General features: G+C 43.9%; 1 protein-coding gene and 1 pseudogene across 4 annotated transcripts in view; one reads left to right on the top strand and one right to left on the bottom strand.

Moving 5' to 3' along the window:
* The window catches only part of SHLD1 (shieldin complex subunit 1), a 78,345-nt gene extending 59,463 nt beyond the window's left edge, over nt 1-18,882 (bottom strand). Inside the window, exons 1-2 of one of the 4 annotated variants that reach the window (XM_032419365.1) lie at nt 18,857-18,882; nt 8,758-8,939 (exon numbers count right to left, since the gene is read on the bottom strand). In XM_032419365.1, coding sequence (XP_032275256.1) covers nt 8,758-8,935 — 178 coding nt within the window. In that variant the 5' untranslated portion in view covers nt 8,936-8,939; nt 18,857-18,882. Of the gene's footprint in view, nt 1-8,757; nt 8,940-18,756 lie in introns of all 4 variants that reach the window. The other 3 variants (XM_032419364.1, XM_032419367.1, XM_032419366.1) reach the window with 3 other exon arrangements.
* LOC116641586 lies at nt 13-494 on the top strand (annotated as a pseudogene).
* Nucleotides 18,883-19,093: the final 211 nt, after the last annotated feature.

Below are 19,093 nucleotides of genomic sequence, written 5' to 3'. Positions count from 1 at the left end.
TGTCTCAAATGAATAAATAAAAAATTCTTAAAAAAAAAAAAAAGCAGTCCTTAGAGGGTGCTTTGCAAGTGAACTGGGCACAAGTTGTAACAAACCAGCAGCTGGAGTTGCCTCTGTTCTGTCCACAGCTTCCTGATGTTCCCATGGCCAAAAAACCCCCAGCTCTAAGCCATCTCCAAGTTCAGAGGATTTGGCAAACAATGGCAAAGCAGAGCCCCCAGAAACGGACACCTGATATCCGTGACAAATATGGTAAGGCTGCCTCAGCCAGTGGGGCCACTTCCTGCGTTGCTGTGTGGGCATACACAGCAACACAAACTAGAAGACAATGGAATAGAATGGAACCTGTCCCCCGTTGGCAGAGTCACCCCAAAGGAATGGAGAGATCAGTAATTATCCCAGCTGGTGTAGTACTGAATTGTTTCAAAACCAACTCATAATTGATGCCAAGTAAAAGCACTGTGCACCCATTAAAATAAGGCACGACTGAAGAAATAAAGTACATGTGAAACCTTCAAAAAAATTAAAATAAAATAAATAAAAAGCAGTCGTTAGGGATATTCCTTAAAGCCATAGTCTCATGCACTAGAATTAAGAGAAATATTTGCTGGAAAAATAAATTAAGGAAACAATTCTGCTTGGAACATACTTTCTCCACCATAGAGAAATGGGAATGATAATTGTCTGCTCTCAGAAGCCTTCTATCTCCTCACAGATGTTCATTTCTCTGCTGTATTCTCATCAAGAGAAAAAGCTGAGGGCTTTTGAGAGGCCAGGGTGGGCTAGTCTGAAGACTTTCCAAATGAGAGTTAAGCAAATCTGCAGGGATTAGGTAAGAGTATATACTATTTAACTTAGAAGCTTTCTCATCCTAGAGTACACGTAAGATCACTCACAGCTTAAATTTGATGACAAAGCTCTAATCTGGTGATCAAGGGACTGTAATACTTTATATCTATTTTCATACCTTATCAAATTCCATGTATATATGCTTTCCATTGATTCATCCAACCAGCCCTTACTGAGCACCTACTATGTGCCAGGCACTAGATACCCTTATTCTCTGCTCACCCATCAGGGTCTAGGTTTAAAAGGCAACAAGTGCAGGCACCGTGTGATGAGACAGGCAGAGAACAAAATGTGAATCCTGAAAGACAAGCATGGGCAACCCAGGAATGGATAAAGCACTTACCCTTAAAAAGTATGTTCCAGTAAGCTGGGTTTTTGTCACTTCAAGCACGTTATCAAAACCCAGCTCTAGGAAAACCTCCAGGGAGCCTGGAGGTAAATAAAGGGCAGCCACTCAGCACACAGCATGGTTTATAACTTCAAAGGGCAGAGAGCCAAGTTTAAGAATAGTTCCTGGGCCAGATGAGAAAATTTCTTCTGGACAGAAAAGTTATCAAGGGTTGTATTTATTCCAGCAAACAGACTGAGAAGACTCGTTTTCTTCCCTTGGTTTTTAAAGATTTTATTTATTTATTTGAGAAAGAGAGAGAGAGTGCGAGCTCGAGCAGGGGGAGTGGCAGAGGGAGAGGGAGAAGCAGGCTCCCCGCTGAGCAGGGAGCAGGATGTGGGGCTGGATCCCAGGACCCTGGGATCATGACCTGAGCCAAAGGCAGACATTTAACCAACTGAGCCACCCAGGCATCCCTCTTCCCTTGGTTTTAACATAAGCAGTTGGATCCTATTTGGTGTTGAGAAATTTAACTGAGAAAGCAATGCCTTCTCTCCAATTAGTCTGCAGGTGGTTAGAGCTTCTTCAACAACGGGATGATGAGAGGCTGAAAGGCGAGCTCAGGGAGCAGTGGATAGGACCCTGGTCAAAATGAACCACAGTCCTGGTCACCCCTGGAACGGTGCTGATACTAAAGGTATATTCAGGGTTAGCAGGGTTAGCAGAAAGAAGCCAGCAGAGACTGAAGGAGAAACACTTAGGAAGAGAAATATTTAAGACTTACTACTTAGCACTTACTCATGCCTGAATGTTTGCATTTCTTTAAAGTTCTGCCTTTGAAGTCAGCCTGACCCAGATTTGAGTCTTGGCTTTCCACTATTCTTTGGGTAAAATATCAATATGTAACCTCTCAAAGACTATTTCCTCCTGGGTAACATGGAGATCACAATAGTACTTATTTCTCAGGGGTGGATATAAGAATCAGAAGGAACGGTACACAGAAAATGCACAGCATGGCGCCTGGAATGTACGTGTACAACAAATGATAAACTCTTAATCTCTTCTCAGCTGTATATAGTCTCCTCTGTCCTACAAACACATCACAGTGAAGGGTACTTATGATGGGGTACATTTGATTATTTCAATCAAGTTGTTTTCTCATACTTTAAGAAGACACAGGGCACCTGGGTGGCTCAGTCGGTTAAGCGTCTGCCATCGGCTCAGGTCATGATCCCGGGCTCCTGGGATCGAGCCCCACATCAGGCTCCCTGCTCAGTGGGGAGTCTGCTTCTTCCTCTCCCTCTGCCCCCCTGCCCCCGCTCATGCTCTCTCTCTCTCTCAAACAAATAAAATCTTAAAAAAAAAAAGACACAGCTGAGTGACAAGTCATGAGTGAATGCTCACTTGCAGTAGCCTTGAGAGAGAGCTATCAGGTCGGACTCTACACCTGGACTTCAGAGATAAATGTCAGTAGGTGTGGCTCTCGACAGGAATACAGCCCGTCTTTCAAATCAGCTGGGATTTCTTTTTAAAACTATAAGTGCAGGCGAAGTACACAGAAGTAAACAAGTCTCTTCTCCCACAGCAGGTGTCTTTGAAACTCACAACAGAGGAGCAGTGAGAGATGCCGCGGTCAGCAAATAGCCTTTGAAAATAATTCTCCTCTTATACTAGTATTTCTAATGACTATTTAACGTTATCTACAATTTAGTAGCCTAAAATAAAGAACTATATTCTTCTACTTTTAGAAAAGGGGTGGAAAAGTCACAGTTAGAATAGTCTGTACAGAGGGTCACCGAGGAAATAGGAGTTGCCAGGTTGCTCTGTGACCTCGGGTGATTCATTGAAAGGAAAAAAGATATAGTTATCTACTCTTTTTTTTTTTTTAAGATTTTATTTATGTATTTGTCAGAGAGAGAGAGAGCGAGAGAGTACAAGCAGGGGGAGTGGCAGGCAGAGGGAGAGTCAGGCTCCCCACTGAGCAAGAAGCCCGACGTGGAACTCGATCCCGGGACCCTGGGATCATGACCTGAGCCGAAGCAGACACTTAACTAAATGGGCCACCCAGGCCCTCCTTCTATTTATCTACTCTTAAATAGCAAATTCCTTGGATGAAATGCCTAAATATACATTAGTTACAATGTATATTTGTACATAAATGTACATATACATTAAATATGTAATAAACATAAATATACATTTGTATATAAATGTACATAAATATACATTAGTTACAAAATGGCCTTTGAAGATTGGGATGTTGACAGATTCCAAAAGCAAAATAAGGGGACATTAAACTGCTATTTAACTTTAGACACAGAGCTTGGGCTGTCAGCTAGGGCTTTTAATCATCAAAGACTTACTGTGTTTAATGTTCAATTTGCTGTATCAGCCAATTTCTCAACAGATGCTCTTCAAAGTTAAAGTTTGAGGAAAGGGCTCAAAAAGAAAGATTTCCCACCTCCATATTGCAACGTGTAAGCAAAAACTTCAGAGGAGCTCTTTGTCCTGATGAGAATGTGTCTGGGGCACTCTCCAGAACAAAGGTTGCAGAGGGCCCTGATGAGATCAGCAACATGAACTAGGCAGACTTTCTCAAGCGAGAGTAGTACACACAGGACTTCACCTCCAGGAAACCTTGGTGACTGCTTTTGAGGGGTTTATCCAAGACCACTGACCACCTCCCTTGGCACTTCCATTCTGCCTACTCTATGCTTTTCTCAAGCCCAGTAACAAAAGAGAAAGGGAACAAGTATTTAAGAGGCAAGGCGTCCAAGCCCATCAATAAGTGTGTGTTGGAGATTAACTGACGGGCTGAACTGGACTCAATTCGGCAGTGTCTGGAGTGGCCTGGCGTTGACCAGGGAGGAAGGAGCACATTTCAAGGACCGGAACAATGCAGCTGAGGCATTTCGGCCTGACTCTGCATTAAAACCAGCCCAACAGGAGTGGCAGGCCCATGTGAATGGGTAGTTAGACACCGACCGGCAGGGGCCTGTGGCATGCACCTGTACGTTGCCTGGGGCCTTGCCAGTTATTAAAATATTGCAATCCTGCTGAATCGTCATTAAATATTTTGAACACACGCCCCGGACATGAGATTACACACATCTCCAAGGGACTTAAACAGAGGAATGTGACAGAAATGCGGTTTCAGGAAGACCTTTTTGGCAAGTGTGGTCTTCTGCCGGATCTCACCAGGAAGGACAGAGGGAGGCACTTTCATGCTCCTGCGCCTGGCTTAGGTGACAAGTTGTTTGTTCTATCATCACTTCACAAGGAGTGGTCAGACAACCCTCGCCCAAGCCACCAGTTCAAGACAGACGAGCTGTGTTCATGTGGACAGACACAGCCCAGTCTCGCCTGCCTTTGGGTACCCAGACTGAAATGACCGAGGCTTTCAGGTTTTTCTGACTAATACTTTCAGATTCTTATCAACTCATTGAGTTTCCTAGAAAGTGCTCTTAAGTCTCATGTCCCTTGCTACTAATATCCTCCTCCAGGGCATGAACAGTGATATGGCAGTTGGGCATACAAGATAAGGGCAGGGAAGTATCCATTAGGGGGGCACCTGGGTGGCTCGCTAGGATATGCATCCGACTCTTGATTTCGGCTCAGGTCATAATCTCAGGATGGTCAGACTGAGCCCCTCGTTGGGCTCCGAGCTCAGCGGCGAGTCTGCTTGAGATTCTCTCCCTCTGCCCCTCCCCCCGCTCACATGTGCATGCTTATGTGCGCGCACACGCACTCTCTCAAATAAATAAATAAATCTTTTATTTATTTGACAGAGAGACAGGGAGAGAGGGAACACAAGCAGTGGGAGTGGGAGAGGGAGAAGCCGGCTCCCCGCGGAGCAGGGAGCCCAATGCAGGGTTCGATCCCAGGACGCTGGGACCATGACCTGAGCCCAAGGCAGACGCCCAACGACTGAGCCACCCAGGCGCCCCTCAAATAAATAAATAAATCTTTAAAAAAAAAAATCCATAAGGTTTAGCTCCTGGGGAAGATCACTGGCATGGGAGCAAGGGCAGGCCTAGTATTGTCTGTAATGGGGGTGGAGGATATGTGCCCAGGAATGAGGAACAACTGTAAGAAGCAGCAGAATGGAAGACAGGCAACCCCTCCAAAAAGCCTCACTGGGAAGAACAGGTGAGTGATGGCCAAAGCCAGAGGCAGCTGCACGGTGAAATCGGGGATCCTTTACAAAAGTGAGGCTTCAGCTTGGTCCCTTTCCTTACAACCTGGCTTCTCCAGTGGTCCCTGCCATCTCCTAAAACTGAGGCCACTCGTCCCTAGCCTGCTACTCTTCCAGGGTTTACAACTGTGATGCTGACTCCAACCTTGAAGTTGGGACCTCGCCACTCACTGATAAGCCATCTGCACACTGACTGCCACCTGCCGGGATTTCTGGGTACTCTCGCTGCGTTACCCCTTGCAGGGCTGTGCTCTGCTACCAGTGGGCTCTTCTATACCACCACGGTGGACCCCACCCCCTTGCTAACTGTGTGTCTGAATTTCGACTGTAGGTTTTGACAATTGGGCTAATTTGACTGAATCTTTTTTTTTTTTTAGATTATTTATTTGTTTTTGAGAGAGAGAGAGAGAGAAAGAGTGAGAGCAGGGGGAGGGGCAGAGGGAGAAGCAGACTCCCCGCTGAGCAGAGAGCCTGACACGGCGCTTGATCCTGGGACTCTGGGATCATGACCTGAGCCAAAGGCAGATGCATAGCTGACTGAGCCACCAGGTGCCCGCCCATGACTGAATCTTAAAGGTCAGCTCCTGGCTCCTATTTCACCCAGCAGCCAGAGAAGCCACATCCTGGCTTCATCCTCAGACCTCCATTCCACTATGAGCAACCTACCATACTCAACCAGTTCTTGAGATAGTCAACCACATGGTGAGCCAAACACAAGCCACATGAGTGTAGCCAACAGTGAGCGAGTACTAGGGTGGGTACAGCCCAATGGTGATTGTCAGCTGGAAATCTCTGACTGTATTCACCAACCCCTAGAAGATCAACTTCCTAACAACACACAACAGCAAACAAGCAAACCAAGAATGCAAGTTGGCCAGGGAGTGGGATATGTTAAGAATCTGAAATAGAACAGTAGCCATCAGAGCACCAAGAGAGACCAATGTGTCTCTGAGTAAAGAACAGATCCAGAGTTATCAGAACTAGATTAAAATGTGGGCAAAATCTGCTGGAGGGCTATGGGGGAGGGAACCTGTAAGTACACCTACTCATGAACACAGTGAAGGGAAGGAAAGTGGATCTACTTATAAACAGAAAATCAAAACTCAAGACCCTGGACAGTTTTGAGAAAGTGGAGATGGAAGATGATCAGCCCAGAGTAAATCAGGCTGGGCAGTTAGGACAGCGACTTCCCCCAGAGTTTAGGACTGCATTTTAGGAACATCAGAAAGAGCCTCCAAATCTCTCTTCTACCTGTCCTTGATTCCTGAAATTAAACCATTCTTTTAGGGCTCGGTCCTCTTAAACAAAGAGCTTCCTGGAAAAGCCAACACTTGAAGCTACGGTTAGTCATTTGTCTTTCAGTCTAAGTTTCAAATCGTTTTTTGGGAGGCTTTGATGGGTGACATGTGAAGGCCCCCAGCACCCAGGGATGGGGCGGAGGCCCAAGCAGGGAGGAGAGAAATGAGAGCTGAGACCCCAAAGGGCACAGGCCCAGAGTGACTCACCCGGGCGTGGGGTGCCCATTATAAGCCTCTTGTGTTCTATCTTGACAAAAATGGCACAGGATTTATACCACTGCACACGAGTTGATAACTTCCTTTGCACACACTGATGGCTGACAGTTTGGCCGTGTCTCCAGCAGTTACACAATTTGACTTTTCTTCTGGAAGCCAGAGGCAATCTGACCATCTCCTCCAACACTGATCGTGCTATGGGGCTAAATTCAGGCTTCACCTAATTCAGTGTCGCCTATGACTCCCACTCCTTATACATGGAACGTTCCAAAGTCACTCATAACCACCCTTAAGCTAGACGTGTAGGGAGCAGAGAGGAGAACAGAGTTTTATGTTAGGATCAAGTTCAGCCCCAAATCCATACAGGTATATCTCTTAATGAAATAATAATGGCAGTTAACATTTACTCATTCTTTCCTCATACAAGTACTTACCGAGTACCTCCTATCCTGGAGTTTATATTCCAATGCGGGGAGACAAAGAAATTAACAGTCCTACCTAGGGTGCCCAATGGCCCTGCTGCTGTGGAGAAGAATAAAGCCGGGGTAGGGGATGACAGAAGAACCTCAGCAGGAGGGAGGGGGGCTGGCTCTTAGATGCGGGAGGCAAGGGTGGGCCTCCGTGAAGGGCGACGCACACTTGGTGTGGCGGAGGCCCAGCCCGGAGAGGGCAAGGAGATGGGTAGGAGGTGAGGTTAGAGAGGCGGCAGGTCCAGGGCCCAGAGGGCATGGGCACCAGCTAAGGACTTAGGCCTTTGCTCTGAGACAGATGAGAAGCCATGGGAGCTTTGCGCCAAGGACTAACATGATCTGATTTGTATTTTAAAAGGATCTTCTGGGGGCTGTGTTGAGAAGAAACTTTAGGAGGACAAGGGCAGGTATGGAAAGAGGTGGTTAGGAGATGTAACAATAATCCAGAAGACAGACAACAGTGGCTCACACCAGGGTGGTGGCCATGGAGATGGCAAAACTCTTCAGATTCTAGATTTATTCAGTGGAGCTGGCAGTGAGGGACCGAACGTGAGAGAGGTTGAGAAGGCCTCCTAGGTTTGGGCCTAAGTGAACAGATGGATAAAGTGCTTTTCTGAGATGAGAAAGCCTCAAAGAACAGGTGTGTATATATGAGAGGGAAGGAACTGGGGAGGCGGGGAGAGAAATTAGCAATCTGGTTTAGGATGTATCAAATTTAAGAAGTCTAACAAGTCTAAGTGATGATGTCAAGTACACAGAGCTCAAAACTGTTAAGAAATGTCCCCCCAAGTCCCATAGCCAGTAAGTGGCAGAGCTCTGAGTCCATGTCCGTGGACCTCCGGGTCTGGACCGGGCAACGAATGGGGGAGACAAGGGCTTTGCAACCAGAGGTGGTCACTAACTATGTCAAGGAATCATCAGTAAGCTTAAGTAATAGACTTTTTGGCAATTCTGCCAGGGAAACTTGTAGAAAAGTTGTTCCCCAAATGCAGAGCATACTTCATACAAGGAATACTAAAATCCCTGTTACTATCACCTATAACATAAAACAGGCCCACATTGCCACTTTCTGAAGTTTTAAAAGAACAAAACAAAAAACACTTCCACCCTCTCCCTGTTGAGCCTCTGAATGCAGCTGGACGGAGATTAGAAAGGGACTGAGACAAAAAAGGCCTCCAGGAAACAGCTCCCTGTCACGGTTACACCAGGGAGCTTGTCCTTTGAAGTCTCTCCCCACAGTGCTTAGATAAGATGTTTTCTACCCCAGACAATGGGCCATTCCTCAGAGAGGTGCTACCGGAAGGGAGAGAAACAAACACATACCCGTATGTAGAGAGTGTGTGTGTGTGTGTGTGTGTGTGTGTGTGTGAATGTTAGCTTGTTTTGAACTCTGCTTCTTACCTGAATCCACATCAGAAGAGGAAGGAAGAGAAAGGCTTTCCACAGAATTAAACGCCTCGCTGTCGGCCTCCTGGTGGGGTCTCTGCAGCACATAATCTCTTATGTCATCAACTGGTGGCAAGTCCAGAGCACTGCTCTCCTCTGACTGGCTGTCTGGAGTGGCTTCCTGGGCCGCCATAGTCCTGCCATGGGAAAAACAATTCAATACAAAAGGCACTGCAGAAGAGGAGTCTCCATTTCCGCCACAGCTTGAAGGGCGAAAGTCCCAGAATACTTCATGTTCCCGTTAGTAACGGTCTTCCTTGTCCTTACTTTAGACCCAGTATTTGTTTACCATGTTTCTTCATCAGGAGAAACAGACACTCTCAGCACAGAAAGAAACCATTAATAGGGCGCCTGGGTGGCTCAGTTGGTTGGGCAACTGCCTTCGGCTCAGGTCGTGATGCGGAGTCCTGGGATCAAGTCCCGCATCGGGCTCCCGGCTCAGCGGGGGGCCTGCTTCTCCCTCTGACCCTCTCCCCTCTCATGCTGTTTCTCTCTCTCTCAAACAAATAAATAAATAAAATCTTTAAAAAAAAAAAAAAAGAAAGAAACCATTAATAATTTCAGCTGGAGGGGCGCCTGTGTGGCTCAGTCAGTTAAAGCGTCTGACTCTTGGTTTCAGCTCAGGGGGTGATCTCAGGGTCGTGAGATCGAGCCCCACAACAGGCTCTGCGTTCAGTGTGGAGTCTGCTGGAGACTCTCCCTCTCCCTCTGCCCTTCCTACTCATGCTCTCTCTCTAAAATAACAAATAAGGAGCACCTGGGTGGCTCAGTCGTTAAGCGTCTGCCTTCGGCTCAGGTCATGGTCCCAGGGTCCTGGGATCAAGCCCTGCATCAGGCTCCCTGCTTGGCGGGAAGCCTGCTTCTCTCTCTCCCACTCCCCCTTCTTGTGTTCCCTCTCTCACTGTGTCTCTCTCTGTCAAATAAATAAATTAAAAAATCTTTTAAAAAATAAAATAAAACAAAATAACAAATAAATCTTTAAAAAAATAAAATAATTTCAGCTGGAGAATAAGGTGCATGTCTGATAAGGATGAAACACCATGTAGCACCATAATCCAAGGGCTACAAGAATATTTAATGAGACAAGAAACTGTTCATGAGGGTGCCTGGGTGGCTCAGTTGGTTAAGCGACTACCTTCAGCTCAGGCCAAGATCCTGGGGTCCCAGGATTGAGCCCCGCATCGGGCTCCCTGCTCAGCGGGGAGTCTGCTTCTCCCTCTGACCCTCCCTCCTCTCATGCTCTCTCTCTCTCAAATAAATAAAATCTTTAAAAAAAAAAAAAAACTGTTCATGATATATTATGTGGAAAAAAGATTTCTATAAAATACAGTATCATGTGTGGAGTGTCAGCGTGTGTGTGTGTGTGTGTGTGTGTGTGTGTGTGTGTGTATGAGTAAGAAATCTACAGTTCTATAGCTAAAAAAAAGCATCTGCAAGGGTATATTCCAAATTAACTTAATGGTAATTAATTCAGTGGTTTAGTTTCTGAACAGTGAGATTATAGATGATTTGTATTTTTATCTGTGGCATACTCAAACACACATTCACTCAATTATTTCACATGCCAGGCCCTGGGTATACGAAGGGGAATGTAATAGACCCTTCCTTCAAGTTGCTCACAGCTTGGGACGATCCAAACACAGAGATATACCATGTAAACACAAGGACAAGACAGAGGAGAACCCAGAAAGGGACAGTAAGCTTTCTGGATGAGGTTATCCCCAAGCAAGGGGCAGGCCAGACCATGGCTGGAGGACAGCATAAACACCAGTAGAACCAGCTTGGGCAACCACAATGGCATGGCTGTCGGGAGTTCAAAGTGAGACTCAAAGAACAGTCATGCGTGAGTAACTGGGGAGGGACAAACCCTGTGGTTTCAGCTAGATGACCGTGGGGCTCTCTCCTGTTCCTACACCAGCTCTGGGAAGGACAGCAAGGCCCGGCAGCTGTCAGCAACGTGGAAACACAAACTCTCCAGCTGAGCTCTAGAGACCACAAAGGTGACTTACTGGGTTCATCATTTGGACATTCCTTATTAAAAATTAGGTGTTCCTAAAAAAATAAAATAAGGGCGCCTGGGTGGCTCTGTCAGTTAAGCATCTGCCTTTGGCTCGGGTCATGATCCCAGGGTCCCGGGATCAAGTCCTGCATCGGGCTCCCTGCTCAGCGGGGAGTCTGCTTCTCCCTTTGCCCCTCCCACCTGCTCGTGCTCGCTCTCTCTCTCTCTCTCTCTCTCTCGCAAGCTCGCGCACAAAAATAAATAAAATCTCTTAAAAAACCAACACTTAAAAAATAAAATAAGGTGTTCTCCCTCTGCAAGTCTGACTCATAAATTGCTGTCATCAATAAATCATATTGTAGCCAACACCACACATCGTGACTGCCATGGGCCACCATGCGCCATGCAGAGGAGCTACGTGGTCAGATCTGCAGATTTGGCAGCTGGATAGGAGATGCACTTGCAGGGTTTCAGCCCAGTGGCAGGCAATCTCAGAAGCAACAGGAATTCCTTCACCTTTCATGGTCCTGGTGAGAGAGGAGGAGCATGTGACTAAGGGCAGGGCAATCAAGAGCAGGGGACAGATTAAGTGACATATTTAGGAACTAAAATGAGAGTAGAACTTATTAACTGAACGGATAACGAGGTTGAAGAGAAACTTAGAGTCAACAAGGAGTGGCAGCTTTAACGATGGGGTGGTTTTATGGCCTGAGTTAGAGAAGACTAGAGGAGGAATAGCTTTGGGAGGAGGCCATATTCCACCATTATGGAATATGGTGCAGCTGTTAAAATGATGGTTGGAACTTGAAAGATCTCAAAGACATATGTTTGAATGAAACAAGCAATTTCAGAATAAGCATAAGAGTAGATAACATTTATCCAGTGTTGGCTGGATGCCAAGCCTTGTGCTAAGAGCTTTATGGACAACAGCCCTAGGAGGCAGGTAATCCTGCTACTACCCTCATTTACAGTCAGAGAGTCAGACACAGAGAGAAGCAGAGTAACCTGCCCAAAGAAACTCATCTAGAAAGTACCAATCTAGGATGAACCCAGCTCCAAGGCCTCCCAGCCTCCTGCTTCTGCACAGCCCAAAGTACCACCTGATCAGGCAAAGATAGGGGTGTATAAAAACAAATCAACAGAGAGGCCTGGCAAGATTCTTCTTGTTTGAGGACACCTGATCACATGCTGTTGTGGACATCCGCTCAGGCAGAGAGTGAGCCAAGATAGCAGCTGATTGCTTCTGCAAGAAGCAAAGGGATCAAGGTTCCCAAAGAAGCAAGAACATCCTGTCTTTCACACATTATATTAGCCAACCAAGCCTGAAGTTTTAGCAAACACCTCTGCCACAGGCATCTGTGTCTCCTCCTTCGCCCCTCATGTTACCAAACACTGCTCTGGAGGCTCCTGGAAGGGAAAAAAAACAGGTCAGTGAAGGACAGCCGTATATCCTGCCTGCCTGAAAAGGAGCCTCGAAATTGCCCATCAAGCAAGAGTGTCATTAGTGATACAAACTAAAGGAATCCTTGAAAACAAACAGCACAACTGATGTGACATCTATCTTTTCTTTTAGAATCACTTGTATTAAATGTCAAATACATTCCAAACTGGGCATTCGAACAAAAAGAGAAAAAAGAAAGCCTACTGAAAGGCAGAATCCTGTTTCTTACAAAGTCAGAATCTGTGACTGCAGAACATCTGGAACTCTGAGTTTGCACAGGAGAAAGCAAATACGAGGGACAGATGAGACCCTTTCTATCGTCTGCAACCACAAGTAGAATGCGATGATTATCTTTTTTTTTAATATTTTATTTATCTATTTGAGAGAGAAAGAGAGAGAGCACAAAAGCAGGGGGAGGGGCAGAGGGAGAAGCAGACTCCCCGCTGAGCAGGGAGCCCAATGCGGGGCTCGATCCCAGGATAAAATAAGGTGTTCTCCCTCTGCAAGTGAGATCATGACCTGAGCTGAAGACAGACGCTTAACCAACTGAGCCACCCAGGTGTCCCCGCAATGATTATCTTTGCCCTAAAACTTTAAATAGGTGGTTCCACTTCCTTCTCCAGAAGAGCTTATTTTCCTCTCTTAAAAGTACTTTAGTTACACAGTTTGAGCATTCTTTCCCAATACTGGAGAGGCAGAGACACAAGAAGTCTCTCTGTACATCAAAACCTGCTTGCCGAGCAAAGACAGTCATCTTCCACGACTACGGATTCTTACAGACCTACGAATCCAAGTCAGCCAGGGTCCCCATATAAAAGGCTGTTTAACTTCACTTCTTTTTTCAATCAAGACTCTTCCCTCCCAACATTTTACATGAAAATTGTCAAACGTGAAGAAAAGTGGAATGAATTATCCAATGAATACCCCTATAGCTACTGTCTAGAGTTCACAATCAACATTTTACTGTGATTTTCCTTATCACAAAACTGTCCACCTATCCAACTCTCTATTCATCTGTCAGTTCATCTTTGTATATATATTTCCATTTAAATGTAATGAAAGCTTCTGAGTTAGGGTATGATAAGATCAATTTGCATTTCCACATGCTCACGCCGTTAGCCAAATGAAGCATGAGTGCGAGGAGGGTAAAAGTGAAGCAGGTAACACAGCTGGGAAGCTCTGCAGAAAGGTCCAGAGATGCGCAGGGTCTCTGGAGTGAGAGACTTGGGTTTGAATCCCTGCTGTCACTTTTTAGCTGTGTCACCTTGGGCAGGTCATCTCATCTATAACAATGGCCTGGGGCGCCTGGGTGGCTCAGTCGGTTAAATGTCTGACTCTTGATTTCAGCTCAGGTTGTGATCTCAGGGTGGTGAGATCGAGCCCCGTGTGGGGCTCTGTGCTGGGTGTAGAGCCTGCTTAAGATTCTCTCTCTCCCTCTCCTCTGTCCCCCCTCCCCCCTCATACACACCCATGTGCTCTTGAAAGAGAAAGAAAGAAAGAAAGAAAGAAAGAAAGAAAGAAAGAAAGAAAGAAAGAAAGAAAGAAAGAAAGAAAGAAAGAAAAAAAGAAAAGAAAGAAAAAAAGAAAAGAAAGAAAGAAAGAAAGGTTTTTTTTAAAAAATGGCTTGATGACTATGCTTACCTCATAGGGTTGTCATAGGAATTACATGAAATTAATGCACGTAAAATACTCAGTACAGAATGCATGTTCAATAATGTCAAGCTCCAATAAGTGAAATAGTAATAATTAAAAAACAATTTACAGGCTCCTATCTTCCCAGCCTACCTCCCATCCATTTACCCTTCTATTTCCCATTCAGTAGCCATCTTATTTCTTTCATCCTTATCCAGTGTATTCTATAGTCCATTATCTTCTTAGTACCCTAAACTTCCCTTCCCTAACCATTCTGTCCTTTTATCATACTCCTTTGGCAAAACTCCAGCCTAGATGAACTCAACTTATCCACCCACTCTCCAGTGCTAAACGTGAGTCACCAAATAGGACAAGCTGGCTCACCCTAAATGAATGAGCATCAGCCTGAAATGGGCTGTCTGGCCACATGAAGCTTGAGATGTTTATCTCATAACTCCCTCTTCCCCTCTCCTTGACTCTCGCATTTTCTCCAATCTTCTTCAACTCAGGCCCTTCCCATTTCTCACACACTTTCCTGCTCTTTTCAGTAGATCTGTTCACATCCTAATTGATAAAGGAAACAGAATCCAGCAGAGAGGAACTTCCTCCACTCCCCTATCAAACAGAGCAAAGATTCCCACATCTGCCCACTGCTTCACCTCTCTTCACAACAGAGAGCCGTCCCTCCTGTGGCAAAGTCCAACCCCTCCACCTGCACCTTAAATCCCACCCTCTGGACCCTTTAACAAGCCTTCAGTGATGACAACCCCTTCTCCCACTTCTGTTCCACTGGACCTTCACTTGGATATTTCAATATGCCCAAACCCATTTTCAACAAAACCTAGTATGTAAGAGAATGTCCTTGTTCTTTGGGAATGCCACTCAAATATTCATTGGTAGGGGGACATAATGTGTGCAACATACTCTCAAATAGTTCTGTGTGTGTGTGTGTGTGTGTATGAGAGAGAATGATAAAGTAAATGGATGGGGCAAGTGTAGACAACAGACAACAGGCGAATCTGGAAAATGTTATTTGGGAGTTCTTTGTACTAGTCTTGCAATTTTTTGAAGGTATAAAATCATATCAGCATTATGATGGGAATGCAAGCTGGTACAGCTACTCTGGAAAACAGTATGGAGGTTCCTCAAAAAGTTGAAAATAGAGCTACCCTACAACCCAGGAGTTGCACTACTAAGGATTTACCCCAAAGATACAAATGTAGTGATCCAAAGGGGCACCTGCACCCCAATGTTTATAGCAGCAATGTCCACAATAGCTAAACTATGGAAAGAGCCCAGATGTCCATCGACAGATAAATGGATAAAGAAGATGTGGTGTATATATATACAATGGAATACTACTCAGCCATCAAAAGGAATGAAATCTTACCATTTGCAACGACATGAATGGAACTAAAGGGTAGGATGCTAAGTGAAATAAGTCAATCAGAGAGAGACAATTATCATATGATCCTACTCATATGTGGAATTTAAGAAACAAAACAGGATCATAGGAGAAGGGAGGAAAAAATAAAAAAAAAAAGAAATCAGAGAGAGAGACAAACCATAAGAGACTCTTAATCATAGGAAACAAACTGAGGGCTGCTGGAGGGGAGGGAGTTGGGGAATGGGGTAACTGGGTGAGGGACATTGAGAAGGGCACATGATGTAACGAGCACTGGGTGTTATATAAGACTGATGTATCACTGAACTCTACCTCCGAAACTTATAATACATTATATGTTAATTAATTGAATTTAAATAAAAAGTAAATATATACATTACTTTAAAAAAATCATATCAACATTAAAAGTTGTCAAGAAAGAAAGAAAAGTGAAAAGGAACTCTTTGACACCTGCCCTCCCCACAGCCAGTCTCCTCTCCCTTCCACAAACTTCTCAAGAGTCTAAATTGGCTCATTTCCTCATCTCCACCAACTCAATCACTTCAGCATATAACTTCTGGAAACTCTGCCATCTTTTGTTTGCTTTTCAGGGAGCCACTCTCCTGATTGCCCTCCCATCTCTTTGCCTTTGTTCCTTCCTGCCTGCTCTGTGGCTCATCTTCCAATCCCAACTGGACTTCCTCCATGCTTAGCCCAAGGCTCTCTCTTCTTTCCTCCTCTGAGACGTTAATCACCACCTAGAAATTTCTCTCTAGCCAAATCCTCCAACCTTCACTGCTTTCCAGGCTTCAAGCATAATGGCTTTCCTTCAGGTTCTCCAATAAGTCCTACTTCCTCCTACTGCACTTGTCCTTCCCTCACCTAGATAACTCCTAAAAAATGGAAGAGGAGGGAACACGTCCCAATTTACTCTAAGTCCACGTATCAGCCTGACACCAAAACAAGACAAAGACATCACAAAAAACTAGAGACTGATATTATGAATATAGACACAAAAATCCTTGACAGAAAACAAGCAAACCAAACCCATCAAAATATTAAGAAGGATTATACTCCATGACAAATGGAACTTATTCTAGGAATTCAAAGTTGTTTTAACATCTGAAAATCAATGTAATATACTATAGTAGAATAAAGGACAAAAACCACAACACACACAGACACACAGAGCATTTGATAAAATCAAACACTCATGATCAAAATACTCAACAAACTAGAAATATAAAGGAACTTCCTCAATCTGATAAATTTTTTTCAAAAAATGCATAGCTAGCATCATACTTCGTGGTAAAAGACTAAATGTTTTCCCCCTAAAATCAGGAACAAGGTAATGATGTCTGCTCTGATCTCTTCCATTCAATATTATACTGGAGGTTTTAGCTGCACAATTAGGCAAGAAAATGGAATAGAAGTCTTCCATAAAGATTTTCATAAAAGAGAGAAGTAAAACTATAGAAAATCCCAAGGAATCCTCTTTAAAAACTAGTAGAACCACTAAACAAGTTAAACAAGATTGCTGGATACAAGATCAATATAGTAAAAGTATATGCAAATGATTTTACACTAGCAATAAAGATGTGTCAAATATTGTGTAAATATTTATATATACTAGCAATAAACAGTCCTAAAATTAAGAATATAATTCCATTTACAATAACATCAAAAAGAATACAATACTTAGGAATATAATTAATAAAAATGTGTAAGGCATGTACAATGAAAACTAAAAAAAAAAAAAAAAAAATGTTGAAAGAGGGGTGCCTGGCTGGTTCAGCCGGTAGAGCATATGACTTTTGAATTTGTGGTTATAAATTTGAGTCCCACATTGGGTACAGAGATTACTTAAAAATAAAATCTTTAAAAAAATGTTGAAAGAAATTAAAAATCTAAACAAATGGAAAGACATCCTATATTCATGGATTGGAAGACAATATTTTGAGATAGCAATATGGCTCAAATCGATCTACAGAGCAATGTAATTCTTAGCTGCATCTCAGTTGGCTTTTTTTTTTTTTTTCTTTTTGCAGACATTGACAAAAGTGTTTAAAAAATAGCCAAAACAATCTTGAAAAAGAACAAAGTTGGAGGATTCATACTTTTTTATTTCAAAACTTACTAAAAAGCCACAATAATCCAGACTGTGTAGTACTGGCATAAGAATGGACATACAGATCAATGGAATACAACTCAGAGTCCAGAAGTAAAACCTTACAGTTATGGTCAATTGATTTTCCACAGGGTGCCAAAACAATTTCACAGGAAAAGGAAAGGGCAGTCTTTTCAACACTGAGACAACTGGATATCCACATACAAAGTCACTGGCACTTTGGAAAACAGTTCGGTAGTTATTCAAAAGGTTAAACGGGGTTACTCTTTAACCTGGCAATTCCACTCCTAGGCATATGCTCAAGAGAAATAAAAATACATGTCCACACAAACTTTACACAAATGTTCACAGCAGTTTTATCCATAATAAACAATAAGTGGAAACAATCCAAATGTCCATCAACTGATGAATGGATGAATAAAATGTGGTCTATGCACACATGGAATATTTTTCAGCTTTATAAAAAAATTAAATTCTAATACATTCCACAAGGACAAACTTTGAAAATATTATACTTAGTGATAAGAAGCTAGTGTTAAAAAAACAAGACAACAGATCCAAAATGGTGTCACTTGTCTAAACTCCACAACCAATCAGGAATCGCCTGATCAGCACTAGTTAGGTAATCTGCCAGGTAGATCCTTGCCATCCCCTAAAGAGATGTAACGTTGCAATAACCAACCTGCTTTCTTGGCCTAGTATTACTTCCTTGTTTCTCCTCCCTCCTGCTTACAAGTCTTTCATTTTGTTCAGCTCCTCAGAACTCCTTATTAACTGCTGCATTGGATACTGCCCAATTTGAATCGCTTCTTGCGCGAATTAACTTAGAATTTTAAATATGCCTCAGTTTATCTTTTAGCCACATGTTGTATGATTCAGTTTATATCGAATTCCAAACTGGCAAATCTATAGACAGTAGACTAGTATTAGTCTAAGACTGAAAGGTCATGGTGAATGGAGACCGCTAATGGGTACAGGGTATTTCTTTAGGGTGATGAAAATGTTCTAAAATTAGATTTGGGCGATGGCTGTACAATCCTGGGAATATATGAAAAGCCAGTGAATTTTACATTTTAAACAGGTGAATTTTATGGACTGTTAATTATATCTTTAAAAAGCTGTTTTTTAAAATAAATAATTATATAAAAATAAAAAGCTGATTTTTAAAAAAGGAGAAGAGGAACGGAAGAGCATCCGGTCACACTGCCTGGAAATTTAGGGGATTTCCCCAAAGAGGTGGCTGCGGAGGCCATGTGTTGTTGGGGAGAAGGAGGGGGTGGGACAGGGGGAAATTGGAAGTGTGCCAGGAGAAGCCGCCGTAATTTCCCAATTATGAGAGAACGATCTGAAGCGTTGCCCAGACCCCCTACCTACTCCTAATTCCAGGTCACTCCTCAGTCCACGGAGACAACTGATTGAGAAAAATTGCAAAGGCCCCATTACACTCACCGACCCGCAAGAGGAGCTCACCGAAATCCGGAAGCGGAGGCGCCATATTTGTTGTGGGAAAAGCCGGTTTGAAAGGAAGTCACTGGAGCCACCTTTGCTGAGGGCAAACAAGGGCAGTGGAATGTAGCCGCAGCCATCTTGACTGAGGGCATTCTCCCAGCCCGTGAAGTTTTGCGCACTTGACAGCTGGGCAATTTCTAAAGGCTTATTGATAAATGCTCTTGGTGGACGCGAAAGGGAACAGGAAAAAACATTTAA

This window comes from Phoca vitulina, unplaced genomic scaffold (genome assembly GCF_004348235.1).
Source record: "Phoca vitulina isolate PV1807 unplaced genomic scaffold, GSC_HSeal_1.0 scaffold22, whole genome shotgun sequence".
Lineage (NCBI taxonomy): Eukaryota > Metazoa > Chordata > Mammalia > Carnivora > Phocidae > Phoca > Phoca vitulina.
This window is presented reverse-complemented; position numbering and strand designations above follow the sequence as displayed.